Below are 20,951 nucleotides of genomic sequence, written 5' to 3' on the forward strand. Positions count from 1 at the left end.
GATAGAATTATTAATCACTTGATCACTTATATGTGCTTTAAAAATAAATGCAAACCAGGTATACAGTATATGTTTTTCTAAGCTTTTTAGGAAATAACATTTTCCTTTTGTCCTGCAGAGGCAACCGCTTCTCTTATGCCTCCAGTTAAAACAGGCTCTTGCCTGTCAATGGATGGGCGCCGACATGAAAATGAGGAGAGCTGGCATGATGGCTGCAGGGAATGTTACTGTCACAACGGAAGGGAAATGTGTGCCTTGATCACCTGCCCTGTTCCTAATTGTGGCAACCCCACCATACATCCAGGGCAGTGTTGCCCATCATGTCCAGGTAATGTGACCTCTTCTGTATTCTTTGTAATTGGGCTTCATTTCACGTGTGTGTGGTGTTTTATGATACATTAAAATTCATTCAGTTTAAGTATAAATGAAGTATACATTTAAAGAGACGTCTTAAGCACTTAAATATCATGATTGGGTGTTCTGAGGGAATGTTCCTATGCCACCAGCAGGAGGAAATTATTTTTATTCTTTAGGTGGGACAGCCAAGTACAATAAATGTTGCATTCCAGTATAATTGTAATACGAAGTGATAATATGGAAAACATCTATGAAAGAACTTTCCTTTATTACAGTGTGGAAATAGTAAAAGAGTAATATCGCCTGACTTCAGATTGATTCCTACAATATTTTATGTGCTGAATAGATTTGTTTGTAATATAATGATATTGTCTCTGGCTTCATTGGAAGTCATGTTACAGGTAGGACCAGCGAGGCTTGTGATGCTGATATGAACAATAGTAAAAAAGCACTATCAGGATTCAAGCAATTATGAACAGTTTTAATTTTTTTGGAAAGAACAGGAAATCCTTGAGACAAAATAAGTACCCAAATACTCTTTCTGAATATGACACAAGAGTATATCCTCCTTAGGCTGTAAGATGATGTATGTTCTTAGATTGCATCAACAAATGTCAACCTCTAATCCAATTTTCACCCTGTGGTAAGAGCATAGTCCTCAAAAGGATATGGGACTCTTTTATTAAAAAAGTAGATTGCAAAGTTGCGTTGTTGTTTTGAAGCTCATACCTTATGTGGAAGAGAAACTTCTTAATCAGGCTGTGCAGATGTTGTCCATGGCCAAAATTTATGGCCTCTAACTGCCTACATTAGATGCTGGATGAGTCTTTAGCTAGGGTTGTAGACTTAATGTAATTAATTGTGTGGAAAGGAATTAAGATTAATTTGGTGACATAGTCACTGAAAATAAAAGTCTATACACTTCGCTCACCTTGGGCTCAATTTTTATGAAGTTATCACTGCAGACTTTTTTTTTTTGTCATTGTTTTGGTTTGTTTGTTTGTTTTTATGGAACAATCCTCTTTCATGATGTATTTCCAGCAGCGTTAAGTGCTTTTAAGTTTTTAAGGGCCAGGATTTCTTTATTCTTGCTTTTAATCTGGCACCAAATGTTACAGACACAAATCAATTAGGATTTTTAAGGCACACAGTTGAATCTTCCCAGATCCCAGACTGATTGCATACTTATCCATCCTTTCAGGGATTGCAGTTATGCAATATATAGCAGTTTAGAAATTGTCCAGTTGGTATACATTTTCAGAAAATGACAATTGTTTCTTGGCATTCCTATGTTACAGATTAGTTTGATTTATTTTTGAAATGTCAAGAATACTTGCTTATCTCTGATTTATATTAACTTGCATTTATTCAGATTGATTCCCAAATTGTTTCTTGTTCTTTTTTTACATTTTCTGTAAGATACAGGTAAGTAACACAAAGTCAAAAGAGCTTCATTAAGAATGTATTAATAGCCAGTTTTGTTAATCCTAATATTTTCAATAATAACAGAATCAAATAAAGGTTGGTTATATTTTTTACTCATTTGAGTCTTGATTGTTTTTGCTTATCTTCCAATTCTGTTTTTTCCAGATGAAATAATTGTGCAGAAGCCAGAGCTCACCAGTCCTTCAATCTGTCATGCTCCTGGTGGGGAATACTTTGTAGAAGGAGAGACGTGGAATATTGATTCTTGCACACAATGTACATGCCACAGTGGACGAGTCCTGTGTGAGACTGAAGTCTGTCCTCCTCTTCTGTGTCAAAACCCCACCCGCACACAGGACTCCTGCTGTCCTCAGTGTCCGGGTATGTATTACCAACCAGCTTTCATCAGAGTCATTTCTTGATCTTAGAATTTATGATACGAATATTAAATGTATCAGTGCATACATGGTTGTTGTACGCAGTTGTGTTGTCATGTCTTTAGAATTTTGGAGTGCAAGTCCGCAGTCACCATTTCAGCTGCAAAATTTGACTATATGCAAGAGTTACCTAATATTTTATTCATGTTCCTGAAGTTTGGACATCATCTCTGAGGGCACAATCCAATAATTTAAGGGTTAGACATGTGGGATTTGGTTACAAAAGTACTTGTGTTTGCTTTTATCTTAACCTGATGTGATTTGAGAGTGACTTGAAGGCAACTGACTAACATCAAAGCATTCCAGCCCAGCAGTAGACTGCCTCATAGTGTCTAGAAGGTAACAGGATTTGCTTTTCCCTGAGGAAAGAGATACAATTATAAGTAAATGTGAATTCCTATTTTACATAGCAAATGAGGGAGTTTATTGCAGTGGAAATGCAGTGCAAACCCAGGATCTGTATGTGAACTTGCTCAGAAAATATTTGTCTTTATATAAAACAAATCTAAGCATATAATTTTAAATTAAAAAGTTAGGTTTTGCTATTTCTTCCTCGGGGTTTTTGTTAGTTTGGGAGATAATCTTTTCCTGGTTATGTGTTTTCAGTGAAAAAGTTCTCGTGACTTCTATTGTTTTCTTATTATTAATGGTGAACATTCATTTTGCTTACCTTCAAAATACAGTTTGGAGAAGTAGATCTTTCTTCGCTGGCTACATGAGAAGCTTAGTCTCCTATCTTGCATAGTTAGATTGAGAACCCTTATGAATCTTTTTTTCTTCTTTCTTGCATGTTCTCTGCACCTACAGTCATATTTCTTGATTTATAATGTCTGTTAAAATACAGGTTAATTGGAGAAATAGCCCCCCATCTGAGTGCATGAGAATTAAAGAACACCCATTGGCATTAAGATGAAGCCTGGTCAAGCTCCATCTGTTTCTCCACAGCTTATAATCAGCTCCTATATGTCTGCTGAAGATGACATCAGCATAACAGCTTTTGACTTTGCATCATTCAAGGCCTTGAACTGACATGGCACATCTGGGATTCAAGTTTTAGATTTGAAATGTAATTTTAAATTACAATTAAGTAATTTTAAATTACTCTCTAATTTAAGGGTGAATTCCTGTATGCCATTCAGTTTAGAACATTTAAAGTCCCTTTCTGAGAGGTTGCTCCCGATATGATGATAACTTTGCCCTCCCCCCCCTTTTTTTTTTAGTAAACTCAATAAAGGTCTACATCAACTTTATTCTAGACCTTAGCATGAGAAGTGCAGAGAATGAATAAGCATGCATGTGAAGATTGAACCCTATGTAGAAGAAATATCAGAGAAGTTAGTTACTGCAAGTTAAATAACTTAATCTGTTTATATTTACAGATGAGCCTCTTCAACCCTCTTCATCAAGCAATGAGAGCATGCCCAGTTACTGCAAAAATGATGAAGGAGATATCTTTTTGACAGCTGAGTCCTGGAAGCCCAACGTCTGCACTAGCTGCATTTGCATGGATGGTGTGATTAGATGCTACTCTGAGTCTTGCCCACCAGTATCCTGTGAGAGACCTGTTTTGAGAAAGGGACAGTGTTGTCCTTACTGTATTGGTGAGCAAATAAAAATAGTTGATCACTTGCTATACCCTTCTTGGGAATAAGAAAGAAGATTTATTTCTGAATTGAAATTCCACCTATTTTGGCAGTTTGTGCCTTCTTTTGAACTGAAAAGTATAAAATCTACATAGGGAGCTTTGAGGATCATTACTTGCAGTTTTGAGGTGCACATGCAGGAAGATAAAAACATAATTCACATACAAATGAGAGAAAATCCTCCTGAAAAATTAGTTGGTAATTTTATCTTACTGCATGACAACATTACACAAAAAGTATTTAATTTAAAGGAATATCTACCAGATAACATATATATTATACAAGATATTCAATACCATTATTAAAAGATTAATTATAACTGCATAAAATGATAAGCTGAAGCATTATGAAATGTCACAGAATGCAGAAGTGTTAAGGCATTGAAATTGAATGTCTTGTTTTTTTCTCTATCTTATTAAAGAGAGTTATATAAGAGGCAAAAACAAATATTTAAGAAAAAATAAGGGAAATAAGATTTTGAAATACTAAAAATGTGTAAAAAAATATAGGGGCCACACACTGGTTTTGAATTAGAAGTTGAAGTAAATGGTAGATGCTGTAGATGGTGAAAATAGCCAGGCATTTTTTAAGCTAGCATAGTTTGAAATTACTGATTACTTTTTCGTTGTATTTTGAATAAGAGTATTTATTTACAGATGACTTTTAAGTGTTATTGCAGTAAGTACAGTGGCTGTAGAATGGAAGGATGAAAGGTATAGAGAAGAATTCTATAATGAACTTTCTGAAATTAAATTTCTGTAGCGTTGCTGGAAAGCATTCAGAATTTACCATAGCCTACATTTCCAATAGTAATGGGGGTGGAAAAGCGGATAATAATTCAGTAAAGAAGTATATCTTAAAATTAATGGGCTGTGAGTTTTGTTAATGGAACATGTGACCCAACTTGGCCATCTATTAACAATACAATTCTTCATTAGAAAGGTGTCAGAAAGGTGGTGAAGTTCTTTCAGATATGTACCATTGATACAGCTGTCAAAATCTTTAATTTGCTGCAGCAAAATATATATATATATCTTTAACAATAGGTAATACAATTCTATAGCATATGTAAGGACTTCCATCAGAGAAATGCTTGGAAAAGATGGGAAGTATCAACATTTCAGTTGCCCATGCAACCCTGCTTGGATTCCTGATGAAGGCATTTTGAGGAGAAAGCATTATTTTACCCTATTACTACTCTTTTCATTATGGCTTGCATACAAAAGTGGGAGGATTTAAAATTCCTTTGACAACTGACTCTCTGCAGGCTTTCCTTCCAGATATAGACTTTGCAACCATAAAGCTCATTTTAATCCAGAATATGTTTTAATATAGAAAGGTATAGAGTGTATACAAGTGTGTGGCAATGAAACCAGTAGTCAGAACGTGAGCCTTAGTACTGTTTCTCACTGTTCTGCTCATCATTTCTTGAAGCACTTCTTGGTAGATATTCTTCCTTTCTCTTTTCATTAGTAGCTGATCAAGTATTAAGTAGGCAAACTATAGTAACAGGCCTTCATTTTTTGGAATTTCAGATTGATGTTGGCTTTAGCACTGTGTTTTGTTTTTCTTCTTTTGGGGTCCAGATCTTGTTTATGTCAAACTAGTTAGTATAGATTTAAATTCAAAATCATGCAGGCCTTGGATGCTTTGTTGCTTTTCTGAATCCTCAAATTCCTCCTGTATGTTCAACATTCTTCTTTCTTGTGCAAAGGAAGATTAATTTGGAAAGATAACCTTCTACTTTAGAAAGGATAAAGGGATATCCGTTTGATTAAAGAGAAGATTAGTCTTATGCAGAAAACAGCACTGACTGTGTGCTTACCAGATGTGTTTGATTTCCTAGTGAAGTTAGAGGAAATTTGAGAAGACAGGTAGAGCTTTGCTGTCTTTTGAACTGCATTTTTGTATGTGGGTTTCTTACAGTTTTTCTCCTTTGTTTTCATTGTCCTTGAGCACCTGCTGGTGGTCTAGCCTGTGTTAGAGATAAATCCTGTGTAGTGATAAATCCTCATAGAGGTGGACACCAAGCAGGAGAGATGCACAAGATAATGCTTTCTTAGGAATTAAAGGACTTTCCTTTCAAGGTTCACAGGTGCAATACTGTTGCTCTGAGTTTATCTTTGTTCATTTTTCTAAAAAAAAACACTGACTGTATGTATTAAATTGTCATGCATTCTTTATAAACTCACCAAAACCTGACCAACTCAGAGGACTTTTCCAGCCATCGAGGCTGCTGACTTGAAGAAGTCACACAGGAAACGCTCAGCTTTAGTTCTGCATACATAGTAGGAAGTAGAGGACTGCTCAGGCTGTGCTCCTCACCCTCATCCCAGCCTACATTCTAACCTACACAGGTCTCCACTGGTTGAGACCCATACTTAAACCCATGGAAGCCACTGGATGCCTGTACCAAGGCCCTCTGGAACATTTAAGATGTTTGGATACTTTCATTAGTATTTTCTCAGTACTACTCTTCTTACTGATCTACTTTTGCATTTGAATTTACTGTGTTAAGATCTGTGACACTGGTCTGCTGACTGCTAACCTTGTTATTCTGGATGTCAGTGTCTTATGTTGTCACTAATTAAAATATGTAACGATGGCCAAAATGTTTAATAAGGCTTTATATTTATATTTGGGAGGTAATTCTGGCTGACCTATTTATATAGACAATCTGTATGAACATTAAACTTATATCAGCACTTCTCTGAGAGCTTAATAAGTTATTTTGTGATTTGGTTCTGCTATCTCATGCATCTGCTTAATCTGCAAATTCAATATCATCACCATATCTCTTCTTCATAATTTCTGCCTCTAGCAGAAAAAGACAGAAGCTAAGATGAAAATGAGGTGCTGTTTGTCTTTTGGGGGTTCTGCTGTGCATTGTGAGGCTTTTGTTTTTCGTTTGCTTTGCTGTTGTCTTTTGGGGTTTTCTCATAATGTATAAAATGCTGTAGCAGCAAAAAAAAATGTCCGAGGCTACACAGTTCATGACTGTCTTCTCGGTGAAACAGAAGATACACTGTAGACCACCTGAAAGACTTGCATCTTTGAGACCACCTCAAAGACCTGCTTGCTTCATCATGTCTGGGTCTCTATTACACAACATGTCAAAATCTATCTAAAAAGTCATTGGAAATGGTGTCCTGGAACCTTGCTTTTTAGGATTAAAATCTCACCAATTTCCAATTTATATAATACAAACCATGAGAAAATATACTGAGTGCAATTTCTTGGGGGTTTCCATTGATGTGGTTACAGAGAATAATCAAATACACTTGTTAACTGTTTTATCATAATAAATAGTCTGAGCTCTTCTAGTTATGTCACCTGAGAGTTGCTTCAACCTCTTCAGCATCCTGCCAAGTCTTTTCTTCAAGTATTCCAGAGTTTGTCTTGAACCTTGGTAATTAGAACTGTAGGTAGCGGTTTGTTTGTTTGGTGGTTGTTGTTATTTAGATAGGATTTACTAGGAAAAGAGAAGGAAGTGTAGGAGTTGGGAGTCTTAATCAGACAACATCAACAAAAAAGTTTCTCTTAATTTTCACAGTGCTTTTGATATCATCATATCCCAGTCATCCATCTTCTAGCCTTTTGCATGAGGAAAATGAGAAGCAGCAGCTTGGGCAAATTAAGTATCACAGAATCACAGAATCACAGAATTTCTAGGTTGGAAGAGACCTCAAGATCATCGAGTCCAACCTCTGACCTAACGCTAGCAGTCCCCACTAAACCATATCCCTAAGCTCTACATCTAAACGTCTTTTGAAGACTTCCAGGGATGGTGACTCCACCACTTCCCTGGGCAGCGTGTTCCAATGCCTCACAACCCTTTCAGTAAAGAAGTTCTTCCTAACATCTAACCTAAAAGTCCCCTGGCTCAACCTAAGCCCATTCCCCCTCGTCCTGTCACCAGGCACGTGGGAGAACAGACCAACCCCCACCTCGCTACAGCCTCCCTTGAGGTACCTACAGAGAGTGATAAGGTCACCCCTGAGCCTCCTCTTCTCCAGGCTGAACAAGCCCAGCTCCCTCAGCCGCTCCTCGTAGGACTTGTTCTCCAGTACTTCATAAAGAAGCAGAAATTATACTGCTTCTGAAAAATCTTTGTTGAAAGATGTGGAGAGCATCTTTTAATTTTAGCTGGGATTTCTTCATAGCTATTGCTTCACTTTTGTATTTGGGGAAAAGATCAGATCTGTGTGCAATTGGCCATCACCACACCATCACACTACTCTTCTCTTTCAACAGAAGATACAGTACCAAAGAAAGTGGTCTGCCACTTCAATGGAAAAACATATGCAGATGAGGAACGCTGGGACATCGACAGCTGCACACACTGCTACTGCCTGCAGGGTCAGACGCTCTGCTCCACTGTCAGCTGCCCACCCCTCCCTTGTGCTGAACCCATCAATGTGGAGGGAAGCTGCTGTCCCATGTGTCCAGGTAATGTGATGTGACCACCCAGATTATTGTAGTGCTGCTTTCCAGCACTGATAATCAGTTTTTTTTTAATTGGTCTTTGAACATCAGTCCATACTGAATGGTGTACAGGAGACTACAAACATTTAGACTTCAGGGAAAGCAAATGACAGATATACATATTATGCAAATGTTGAGTTTGAATTTTACTTATTCTAAGAAATACAGACTGAAAAAGTAGTTGTTTGACCCTGCTTTCTGTTGGTTTACACGTTTATGAAAATACAACAGTGATGTAGGGAAATTAATATTTTTACACCTCTGCAATTTCTGTCAGTGATTAACATTTCTGTCCATTCTAAGTCTCTCACTACCTTTCAAATATTACATTCCTAATTTATCATCTTACCTTGGTGTATATGTAATTTTCTTAGCTGTTGACACAGGGGACATGAGAATTGCAACTGCTTTTTAATGCTAGCCCTGACATATTTCTACAGGTCTTTGCCCTTAAATCTGCAGGTAACTACTACTGGCAGAACACCCAGGGAGATTCAGCAGTAGCTGAACATTAGGATAATGATTATGGCAGCAGGCATGTATTCTGTATACAGGATGAAACAGAGGAAAATTTGTAACACAAAATAACGATGTTATGTCAAATCAAAACAAAACAAAATCCCATAGTTGTAGTGAAAATTATAAAACAAATGAAAAGGTTCATAGGACAAAGCAGATGGCCAGGCATATCTTCTGAATTAAGAGCAGCACTAGAAAGTTATGAAGCCTGTGAAAGATATTTATCTGATTTCACAGAGATGTATGTACCTGAACCTACTAACATCCCTATTGAGAAGACAAATCATCGAGGAGACATTGAAGAAGTACCAAACTGGCCAACACCAAGTGAAAATGACATCATCCACATTCACAGAGGTAAGATCTAAGATAAACAGGGCTAACTCAGGTCTGTGTTTATTCCCCATGTTTTAACGCACTTTTTCAATTCTGGTACCATCTGTGTAATGCTTTGAAAAATACAGAATACTCCTTAGTGCAGTAACTGTTACATGAGTTTGTTTTGAGTTAGAATGAGTCAGTCTACTGAACTGTATTTATGCAATTTGATCTCATTATCATTACATCTTCAGCTTGGAAGAGACATCTGTGTTGGTGTGATGGAGTTCTATAAAATTAAGGATATGATAAAACGATGAAAGAGGAGTGATTCTGCAGTGTCTTTTTTATACAAAAAGTAGGAAGCAGGCTGTTACCATGCCATTTGAGTTGATAAGCCTTGATTTGGTCCATATGCCATTCTTGTATTGAAAAATAAAAACAGGAAAATGTACCACAAGTTAATATATATATCACAGAAAAATGAATGGGGACAAAAAAAAAAAAAAAAAAAAAAAACTTTTAGGTATAATGGCACAACTAATAATGTAAAACCATCTCTTGTTTACAACTATACTGGAATCATTATTCTGGGATAGGGGAAAACACTCTATGTCACAGTCTTTGTTAACTCCTTCTAATTGAAGCAATACCAAAACTTGTATTTATTTTGCTATAACCAAGGATCATCTCATAGCATACTGCTGTTTGATGGCTAGGAGGAAGGCTACACTTTTCAACAGCAACATTTCCATTTCTCATAGGCATTGGTAGCTGGTTTGCATCTATCCTGGCTGAGAACTTGTAAACGCACACTGAAAACTATGTGGGAATGCTCTATAATTACATGAAAAAACAGAGTCTAGTAGACTGCCAGTAGTCTGTTTTCACAGGCTGAGTGGTGCAAGTATTGTGATATGTTCTCAGCAAATGAGAATACATGTCTGCACTGTCTTATCAGCTTTAAAAAAAAAATAAATCATTGTAAGACTTCCAGCTTTTCCACAGCATAGAAACACAGCCTGATTTTTGTATGAATGGGAATTCAGTTGTGATCAGATAAAATGAAGTGAATGCAACTAAGTCGGAGTTGCTTTTTATTCCTTCTTTAGATTTCATCCAGTTTCCTCTCTTTTTGATTACTTTTTCCAGGCTAATATATTATACTAAGTACTAGCTTTCAGTTGTTCCAATTTCAGTTGTTCCAAATAAGATCACATTAAAGGAGAAAAAGTCCAAATTCATGTGAATGACAGGATTTGTGACTGGAACTTTTATAATTAGATTCCTCTTTATGGTCATGGCCTATTTATCATTACTAACAAATGCTCACGTTTGCCTTGCAGACATGAATCATCTCCAGGGAGAGTACAGAAGTGGAAGTGGACCGCACCCCAGTGAAGATGCATCAGTCAGCTCTGTTGCCTTGGTGACAATTCCAATCACGATAGCACTGTTACTGATCATTGTCCTTCTGCTCGTCAATCAGAAAAAGCAGTGGATTCCAGTGTCCTGCTACAAAGCTCCAACAAAGGTGCCGTGTTCATGCCTATTTCCAGGTTCTCACCTTTCTGAAAAACAAGATTAACTCCTATATTCTGTGAGATGCAATTTAATTCACATCACTCTCTTAAATTATTTTTTCCTTATGCCTGAAACCATGTCATACCCATCAGGCTGTTAGTATTTATTTAGTCTCCTGAAGGATTATTTTCACTGTCAAATGAAAAGCAGTAATTTGTTGCACTACACAGTAATGAGTGGTCACTACATAGAAATAAAGTTCACCCCCCAAAAAACTACTCAAAAAAAAAAAACCCTGTGTGTGTGTGCATACATAAATGCATGCAACTCCCATCTGCAGTCAATCTCTTGAGAGAACATTTTACTTTTAAAGTGGATAAAAGTTCAGAAAGCAATTGTCCAACATCAGATATTGTGCAACTACCCAACATCAGATATTGTATGTACTAGTAGTGTTTATCACATTTTCTAATAATTGCATCATAAGGTTCTGGGATTGATATTTGAAGAGATTTGGGGGAAAAAACTAGCTACTAAGTGTTCTAAAATTATAAATTAAAAAAGGGAAGAAGCAGGAAGCTTGGAAATGAACACTGAAAAAAGCATTGTATTGTTTTGAGTAATAGTTCCATCAGCAGACAAAGGCCTCACTCTATATTCAAATTCCCTTTATATCTGTTCCCCAGTTTATCTCTCTCACACTTCATAGTTTTAATCAGACAGGCTTTGTCCATACGTCTAATATATTAATATTTCTAATTTAGAACACATTTGAGAGAAGTGTCTTTCTTGAAAGCATCTTTTCTTCGGTTTCAGGTAGAAGAATAATACAGTAGTTTTAAAAACGGATTGTCCATATTCTTCTTTCACTGCTGAGGAACATTCTTAAAAAAAAATCATTTTTGAAAAGATGGCAAATACAGTCAGACCATATAGTTGAATTCAATTTTAGTTAAACAGAAAGCATGAAAAATCAACTTCATTCCATTTCCAGTCTTTCAAGCCAAGTAAATGATGCTAGTTTCTGAGTTTAAGGAATCCATTTAAAATTCATTTCTAACTCTAATGGATTTACTCTCAGAAAGGCTGCTCTCCACCCAAGTGTGTTATGTGACAAAGTGTCTGAAGCTGAAGTGAAAATCACAACTTATTAACTGAGGAACTATAATCAGTAATTCTACATTTGGCCGATGTTTCCACTTGTTACATCAGCATGTGAATAAAAGAAGTGATTCGCTTGACTGGAATGACACTGAGAGAAACTTTTATAAGTACTTCCTATAGGAAAATGAAGAAAAAAAAAAAAAAAGGAAAAAAAAAGATGAAAACTTCAATTCCTTACACTGGGCAGAAATACCCAAGTCCTCAGTCCTCAAGGAAGGATAATTTTAATGTAATGTTCACCATTTACAAAAAGTTCAATAAATTTCAAACCAATAAAGGTTTTTATTACAGTTATTTATTTATACTAGAAATACCACAGACTGAACACTGTTGTTCAGCCTATCCAATAATAACACAGTCCCACAAAGCTGTCCCTTTTTTGCCAGACATAGTATTTCAGATGATACCTTTCACTTTTTCCAGAAATAACAGAGAAATCATCAACCACTATTATGTAGCTTTTCATTTCTCTCATCCTCCCTGATGCTAATGGAATTAAATAAGTTAGTTTTTTGAGCAAATATATTCCCACATTCAGTGGTTCCTAGGACTTTTCGGATTGGAGCTACATTTTTTCAGAAGGGAGCATGCTGCATTGTGCCCTTATAGCTGCATGTTCTCTTCCATAGCTGACTCTTGTCATCAGAGTTTCTTTCTGCTTTCTCAGAAAGAAAGAAAGAGAGAAGGAAAGAAAGAAGGAAATAAGGAAAGAAAGAAGGAAGGAAAGAAAGACATTTAATGTTAATCTAAAAGTAAACATATAGATACTAAAATACGTAATAGCTAGTCTACAGGATTGGGTAATTTGTATTGAAGAGCTTTAGAAGAAGTGGTCTTTAAAGGATGATGCATAAGATACACTCGAAGACAGGTACATTGTTGAAGAGAACATACTGCTGAAGCCCAGTCTTTTCTACCAAGAATGACAGTTTTTTCCACATTTATCTGAGAGATTTTGCATTTCTGCTATACATTCTCAAATTTAGCCTAGCAATGGGAGATCTTGTCTATTGCTCCTTCATTTCACATAAAATATCCCTTTCATATTGTAAAAAGGAGGCCTCATTTTGTGTTCTTATTCCTGGTTTTGTTGTAAACTGTTTTCTCGCCTCTGAGTCAACTGGTTTCCATACAATTGCTCCTATCACAATCTCACATTTAACATGGGAGACTACCTGATTTCAGTTGCATGAATAAAAAATAAAAATAAAAAAAATCTCTCCCATTATCTTAGTGGATTTGTAAACTGGAACAAAACATTCTTGAATATGATCAGCAATAAAGACGCTGTTAAAGTCTTGGAAACAACCTCTTGCGCATCCAAGGCAACAAATTGAAGCCCTTGTGTGTTGGTAGACTGATAGATAATGGTTTAACCAGTCCATGTGGGATAAGAGAATACCAGAACTTCACTGAGAAGAAGAAAAATGGTGGTTTGTAAGAGCATGTTGGTATATTATTGTGCCAGACATAAACCTTTACCAAGCTTAGCAAGAGTCCAGGCTTTCATTCCCAATTCGATTTCCCTTTGTGTTTATGGACAACAAACATTTGTTAGTTATGGGTTGAATACAAACATTTTTTTGACTGATTCAGTGTTCTCTTTCTGTTTTAACAGCCTTCCTGTCTAAACAATCAACTGGTATATGTGGACTGCAAGAAAGGTACCATGGTCCAGGTGGACAGTTCGCAGAGGATGCTAAGAATTGCAGACCCAGATTCAAGATACAGTGGATTTTACAGCATGCAAAAACAGAACAACCTACAGGCAGATAATTTCTATCAAACAGTTTGAAGAATTGCACCCTTACCGAGGATTTAAGAAAGAGAGAGACTAAGTCTGCTATTAAAATAAAACTAGAATTGTGCACTTGCTTAGTGGATTGTATTGGATTTGTGACTACATGTACAGCTCTAAGACCTTACTGGGATGAGCTCTGACTCCTGCAATGTGCCAGAAAAAGCATTCCCACTTTTCCTTGAGATAACTGACCAAGTGTTTTCTTAGAACCAAAGTTTTAAAACTTGTTAAGGTGTATTTGCTTGTAACATAGCTATAGAGGTTTTTTGGGAGGGGGAATCAGGGGCTAGGGGTAGGCAATAAAGTAAAAGGAAGCTTCAGAGAAGAAAAGCTGGTCATGCTTGGCTGGTGGAGAAAATGAATAAAGAATACTGCCGAGCAGCAGGATAGTGGCTTTTCTTGTTGCTCTGAAATTGCATCTGTTGCAGCAAATCCTAACCCCAGGTGAAAAAATATGAAAAGGTCTTTTTTTTTCCAGCTGTTGCTACAATAATATACTCATAGAACAGAATTTGTCACATCACAGGTGTGGTGTAGCTGCAAATATTTTTCTATATGATGAGAAGCTGCAGTAGTTAATGAAATAGCAAGGAAAAGGTTATAGCAGAAAATAAAGGGTGGGTTTATTAAGGATGTATAAAATTATACCTTGTGCTGCTTTTTGTTTTTGTTTTAGTTTTGTTTTCTTCAAAGCTGATTGGCTAGATTAGCCAGACTTTGGCAGAGTTAGCAAATGACTGAGGCCTAAGTAATTCCTGATATGAGCACTGGATCTTTTGACAGCAGTATTGAAGGAAGGAAAAGTCAAGAACACCATGCAGTTCCAGGGGCTTTTGTTTGTTTGTTTTGTCTGTTGTGGTTTTGTTTTGTTATTTTATATCAATCTCTGGTTGTTCATACAGGAGAAGGAAAAATATTTTTTGTTGGACAAAGCTCTTGCTTAAAAGAGAGTAAAAAAAGAGACTGTTTTAAGGTTGTTGTTTTTTTTTTTTTTTCCTGTTGATGTTCTTATTTACTGGTATGCAGATTTAGAAACTACTTCCATGCTAGGAAGCTGCTTAATTTTAATTGTATATTACTCAAGCACCTTTTTTGAAGCTCAGAAAAAAAAAGGAGATCATGCTTCTTTAAACTTTAGCATTATAGGAATATTTATGTAAATATAATTATGCTAAAAACAACAAAAAGTATTTGTATGTTTGTGTATATATATGTATATACAAATGCATGTAGGTATACATACGTATATATACATGCATGTGTATATGCACTATACATATATATACTGTATATATAAAATACTATGTATACAGTATATATTTTTTCTATTTTTTTTCTTGTTGAATGTATTTTTATCTGAGAGAGATTTTACCCAGAGCAGAAACAGATAAACAGGCATTCCATATCAGTGCTTAATCGCTTGTGAGTTTAGAAAAGACAAGAAAAGAGCATCTCATTCTACCTACAGTTTGATTTGATTTGAAAGTGTTTGTGTGCGCGTGTGTGTGTGTGCACTCTTGTGTTTGCGTGTGTACAGTACGTGCACGATTATAGCAGTAAGCGTTGCTCTTGCTACTTGCTACATTTCAGGGTGTTTCTTATTTTTCTTTTCCTGCTTAGCCTTAAAAAGGCTTTTTAATGAATGCATTGGCTAGAGACACTGATGACAATATACATGCAGCACTAATCAGCTCCATAGAATAACACCATCAGCTCCTGGATTTTCTTTTTTTTTCTTTCTTTCTTTTTTTTTTTTCTTTTCTTTTTTTTTTCAAACAATTGTTTGAAACAACTACTGGAATATTGTCCACATTAAGCTGGAATTTTGTTGTAGCTTGCCTCATTTATAACTCTGACTGTATAATACAATGTTAACTTTCCAAACAGGTCTTGGCACTTTTATACTAATTACCCATTTGTGCATTGCCTTTTTTCTTTTACAAATGCTTGTCATAAGAGACACAGATACCCAGTATGCTTAATGTGAAAAGAAAATGTATTTTTTGTAAAGGAACTCTCAAGTATTGTTGTAAATACTTGGTCAGAGGTTGCTGAACTTTAAAACTGAAAAAAAAAAAAACTAATTTATTATTATAATGACCTAATTTATTAATCTGAAGATTAACAATTTTTTGTTTTAGAATATCAAAAAGGTGTTCTAGCTGTTTGCATCAAAGAAAAAAATAGGTGTATCATTAAGGGTCAACATTTTTTCTGCTTATATAACTTCAGTTTCCAACCACCAATAAGAAAAAATGTAGTCTCCCCAGTGTTTTATACTCAATCTGATATTGAAACAGAGATGTTTCTGTCCAGTTACTACAAAGATTTTGTCAAGACAAGACATCCATTCCTTGCATAAGAGTAAGCAGTCTTTATCCAGAAATTGTAAATGCTTGCTTTTGTTTTACAATCAAGGCCATATTCTGAAAATATTAGCAGGATATAGGACATGGTGTAAAATGTTTTTTATTATTATTATTTTATTATTATTATTTTAAAGATATGATTTATCCTATGTGCTGTATCCATTACACTCTTTTACTTTGGTTCCTGTTGTGCTCTTGTAAGAGAAATGCAGATATAATTTTCTGAAAAAATAGATGCATATGTGGCACTCGGAGTGCACTGCGGTTCAGCAGATTGCTTGTTTACTTTTTTAACTGTAAGGCGGTTTCTTGTAATTTGGCTCTTGGCAGCACAATAAAAAATTTTAAACCTATTGATGTGAGTGTTCTTAAATCTTCATATTTATTTGAGACAGTTTATATCTTTATATTATGGTGAGGTGTTTTTTTCCCCTTTGAGTACAAAGTCATACGCTTGTCATGCTGAACTTATATCAGAACAGTTCAGAAAATACTGTGGGTAAAGGGCAGTTTGCGGTTACCGAATGTTCTGGGGTTTGCACTGAAGAATTTTTGCATTGGAGGGGTTCGTGGAATTCCAAATAGTTTCAGCATTCCATAAAGCACAATCCATCAAGCACACAGTTAGGCCTCTGCCCTAACATTGAATCCATCTGTTCTAGTCATACCTGTAACAGACAGCCACAGGCAATCCTACAGTGCTGTGACAAGAATCCTAATTCTTGTCCTATAGAATCATAGAATGACTGTGCTTGGAAGGGACCTTAAACATCCTCTGGTTCTAACCTCCCTGCCATGGGCAGGGACACCTCCCACTAGATCAGGTTGCCCAAGGCCTCATCTAACCTGGCCTTGAATAATAGTGTAGTCTGCAGGACTAGGGAGGTGATTGTCCCCTTGTACTCTGCTCTGGTGAGGCTGCACCTCAAGTACTGTGTTCAGTTTTGGGCTCCTCAGCATGAGAAGGACATCAAGGCCTTCTGGAGAGTGTCCAGAGAAGGGCTACGAAGCTGGTGAAGGGTCTTAAACACAAGTGCTATGAGGAGCAGCTGAGGGAACTGGGGTTGTTTAGTCTGGAGAAGAGAGGAGCTCAGGGGAGACCTTATTGCTCTCTACAACTACCTGAAAGGAAGGTGTGGGGAGCTGGGGGTCGGCCTCTTCTCGTAGATAACTCTCATAGGACTAGAGGGAATGGCCTCAAGTTGCGCCAGGGAAGGTTCAGGTTGGAAATGAGGAGACATGTCTTCTCAGAAAGAGCAGTCAGGCATTGGGTCGGGTTGCTCAGGGAGGTGGTGGAGTGACTGTCCCTGAGGGTGTTTAAGGAAAGGTTGGACCTGGTGCTTAGGGGCATGGGTTAGTGGGTGATAGTGGTGGTAGGGGGATGGTTGGACAGATGATCTTGGAGCTCTTTTCCAACCTGAATGATTCTATGATTGGTGGAAAGCTCCAGGGGTGGGGGATCCACAACCGCTCTGGGCAACTTGTTCCAAAGCCTCACCACACTCTGAGTGAAGAATTTCCTCCTAACCCCACAATCTAAATCTTCCCTCTTTTAGTTTAAAACCATTTCCCCCTTGTCCTGTCATTAAAAGGTCTCAGGAATCATAATTGGCACTTCAAGGACTTCCTGGTTCACATATTATTCATTTACTTATTAGCCTATAATGTTGTGGTTTTTTGTTCTGTTCTATTTTTCTTCAATTAATTTGTAAGTTAATAGAACTGATGTAAAGTTCTGGTATGTATCTTTCTGAGAGAAGGAGTTTTTCAGCTTAACTACTTCCTGTGTGGAAAGAATGGCCTCCTTTTCTTTCTTTGATCCTACCCCCTTGAGGGTTTTATTTCATACCCTTTACTTTCTGCATTCAAAGAAGCAGTGGATCATCATTTACATACCACCCATTAATTTAGCGACCTGCATCTTCATTTTTTTTCTAAAAAGCCCAAGAGCTGTTCCAGACTTTTTGGCCAATCTTGCCATTGTTTGTAGTTCTTACTCTACCTTTTTGATGTCAAGGCCAAAAGAACAGAAAAAAATCCTCATTGTTTAAATGTGGTACACCCTAGAACTAGCATCATATTTACTGTTTTGATTGCTACTTGAAAATGAGTCCATGTTCTTAGAAAGCTAGCTTTAATAATCTCAAATGCCCAAGCAATAGTAGTTATTGCAAAATGATTTTGACTAGGACAGATTGTTATTTTGGGGCATTGCTTTACATTTCTATCTGCTAAATTTCCAGTAATTTCCCTTTCTAGTTAACTGTTCCAGCATTTTTGTTCCTTCCTGATATGTCTATGGAAGACTGTCACTGACAAACATTTGGGTTTTTCATGTGAACAGAACAGGAAACAACTGTATGCTAATGTGTAAAATGATGGTGCAGCCACATTTGAACACTCTAAGTAGTCCTGACCTCCTTTGCCCTACTACCAGCATCAGAAAGGATTCTATTTGGAATGCCCATACAGACTAGGGCTTGACAGGTTGAAAAAGCTGTAAATGAGCAGGATAAGACAAAGGTCTTTACCTGAATGACACAAAAATGCTTAACAGGGAATTATTTTTTTTTGTCTGCTGTGTCTCTTTTCAAACATCAGGTGGGAAGAATGAAAAACTTAAGGCTCAAAACAAAGGAAGGTTAGCAGAGAAACTTAGAATCATTGAATCATCCAGGTTGGAAAAGACCTTCAAGATCTAGCCCAACCATAGGACCTACCATGTCCTATCACCAAACCCTGTCATGTCCCCATGGCTCTTGAATACCTCCAGGGCTGGGACATCACCATGTCACTGGAGAGCCTGTTCAGATGCCTATCCTACCCTTTCTGTGAATAAATTCTTCACAAAATCCAATCTAAACCTCCCCTGGCATGACTGGAGGCTGCTTCCTCGCATCCCATCCCTTGTCACCTAGGAGAAGACACCAACACCCTCCTCTGTGCAAGCTCCTTTCAGGCAGTTCCAGAGTGTGATGAGGTCTCCTCTCAGCCTTCTCCTCTCCAGACTAAACAGCCCCAGTTCCCTCAGCTGCTCCTTCCTCACAAGTCTTGCTTTCTTCTCCCTTCACCAGTTTCACTGGTCTTCTCTGCATATGTTTGAGCCACTCAATACCCATCTGGTAGGGAGGGATCTGGAACCTGGAACTGAATACAATACATTTTGGGATACCAAAAGCTTACAGAGGAATATAAAAGTAGTAGACTTAAATAAATAAATAAATAAATAAATAAATAAATAAATAAATAAATAAATAAATAAAAGTAGTAGGCTTAAACAAAAACAAACAAAAAAAAACCAACCCTGTGCCTCAGTTACTAGGTCCCACTGTTCCCAGTGCTCAGCCACTACTTGCTGCCTCATGAGGACCTATTGCAGCCTCAGGGCTTTCCTGTGGCTGTCTCTTTGCTTGCGCAAGTCAAAGATGCTCACTTAGTTGTGGAGAACAGGGGGTTGGCCTCTTGAAGATAACCAGCGATAGAACTAGAGGCAATGGCCTCAAGCTGCACCAGGGGAGGTTCAGATTGGAAATGAGGAGACATTTCTTCTCAGAAAGAATGGTTAAGCATTGGAATGGGTTGCCCAGGGAGGTGGTGGTGTCACCATCCCTGGCGGTGGGGGTGTTCAAGGAAAGGCTGGACCTGGTGCTTAGGGACATAGTTTAGTGGGTGATAGTGGCAGTAGGGCAATGGTTGGACCAGATGATCTTAGAGCTCTTTTCCAACCTTAATGACTCTGTGATTCTACACAGCCAAAGCCCAAGGATGAAATTACGCAGCGACTGGCCATTTTTATTTTATCACAAAATTAGGGCAGCGTCCCTTAAAACACCTCCGCTCCCGTAGACTGGCACCGGCAGGAGCCGCCACCTGCCCTGGAGGCGGTTCCCTCTCCCCACACCGCCTCAGGGCGGGCTGCCAGGGCCGAAGGTCCTCGACTGCAGCCCGGACACCGCGCCGGAGCTGACGGGCGGCCCCAGCGCCGCCCCGCGACACCGCCTCCCGCCGCCAACGCCTCGCGCGCGCCGCGCTCCGCCCCCCGCGGCCGCTGGGAGCGGCCGTTGGGCAGCCCCGTCCCGTCACGCGCCTCCTCCTCCTCCTTCCCCCTCCCGCCCCCGGAGCTGCGGGAGGCGCCGGGAGCGCGCACGGCTGGGGGCGCGCGGGGCCGGGGGCGCGCAGCCGGCGAGGGGGACGCCTCCAGGTGCCGCGATGGCGGCGGCGGCGGCCTCGCAGCGGGACCCGGGCGACTGGCAGGACTTCTCCGGCTTCCAGCCCCCGCAGGCTGGCGGCGCCGCCGAGGCCGGCCGCGACAAAGGCGGCTGGGCCGGGGGGGACCTGGGGGCGAGGCTGTCCCTCTGCTTCCAGCCCCCGCAGGCCCGCGGAGGCGGCGGAGGCGGCAGCGAGAGCCGCGTTCCGCTGCGGCCCCTCACGGAGCAGAGCGCCCTGCAGGACGACGAGTGAGTGCGGGCGGGGGGACGGACAGAGGGGAGCCGCGGTGCCCGGGGAGGCCTGAGGGGACAGCGGGGACGTGGGGCCGGCGGGGCAGGGCGGGGCGGGGCAGGGCGCTCTGCGGCTCGTCCTGGCCTCGGGGCCCGGCCTTGGGGCCTGCAGCCGCCTGGGTGGGTGCCCCTCGACCCAGAGGGGACCGCTCCGGCTGGCGGGGTGGCTGGCGGTGCTGTGCCTTCGGCTGCCTGCTGCGCTGCTTCACCACTGGGGGATGAACCGGGGAGGGATGGAAAGCTGGTGGAGAAGGGGATCGCCGAGTTGCGGCGGTGATAACTACTGTGTCCCCTCAGCAATAGACCACTTCTGACCTCTGCTGCCTTCCTGTTTTTATTTTACAAGTATTTGTATTCTCTCGTACAGTAAACTTCACTGTTAGCTTGTCTTCATTATACAATCATAGAAT

General features: G+C 39.0%; 2 protein-coding genes across 5 annotated transcripts in view; both read left to right on the top strand.

The window, feature by feature from the left end:
* Nucleotides 1-14,641, top strand: part of CRIM1 (cysteine rich transmembrane BMP regulator 1) — a 180,265-nt gene extending 165,624 nt beyond the window's left edge. For both annotated transcript variants that reach the window (XM_082757788.1, XM_082757787.1), the window contains 7 exons: nucleotides 119-328; nucleotides 1,948-2,163; nucleotides 3,599-3,820; nucleotides 8,117-8,311; nucleotides 9,104-9,223; nucleotides 10,531-10,718; nucleotides 13,491-14,641. In XM_082757788.1, the coding sequence (XP_082613914.1) occupies nucleotides 119-328; nucleotides 1,948-2,163; nucleotides 3,599-3,820; nucleotides 8,117-8,311; nucleotides 9,104-9,223; nucleotides 10,531-10,718; nucleotides 13,491-13,667 (1,328 nt within the window). In that variant the 3' untranslated portion in view covers nucleotides 13,668-14,641. The remainder of the gene's footprint in view (nucleotides 1-118; nucleotides 329-1,947; nucleotides 2,164-3,598; nucleotides 3,821-8,116; nucleotides 8,312-9,103; nucleotides 9,224-10,530; nucleotides 10,719-13,490) is intronic.
* Nucleotides 14,642-20,159: 5,518 nt separating this feature from the next.
* Nucleotides 20,160-20,951, top strand: part of FEZ2 (fasciculation and elongation protein zeta 2) — a 32,051-nt gene continuing 31,259 nt past the window's right edge. The window contains exon 1 of one of the 3 annotated variants that reach the window (XM_082757370.1): nucleotides 20,160-20,499. In XM_082757370.1, coding sequence (XP_082613496.1) covers nucleotides 20,252-20,499 — 248 coding nt within the window. In that variant the 5' untranslated portion in view covers nucleotides 20,160-20,251. The remainder of the gene's footprint in view (nucleotides 20,500-20,951) is intronic. The other 2 variants (XM_082757368.1, XM_082757369.1) reach the window with 2 other exon arrangements.

This window comes from Aythya marila (assembly GCF_965140915.1).
Source record: "Aythya marila genome assembly, chromosome: 3".
Taxonomy (NCBI): Eukaryota; Metazoa; Chordata; class Aves; order Anseriformes; family Anatidae; genus Aythya; species Aythya marila.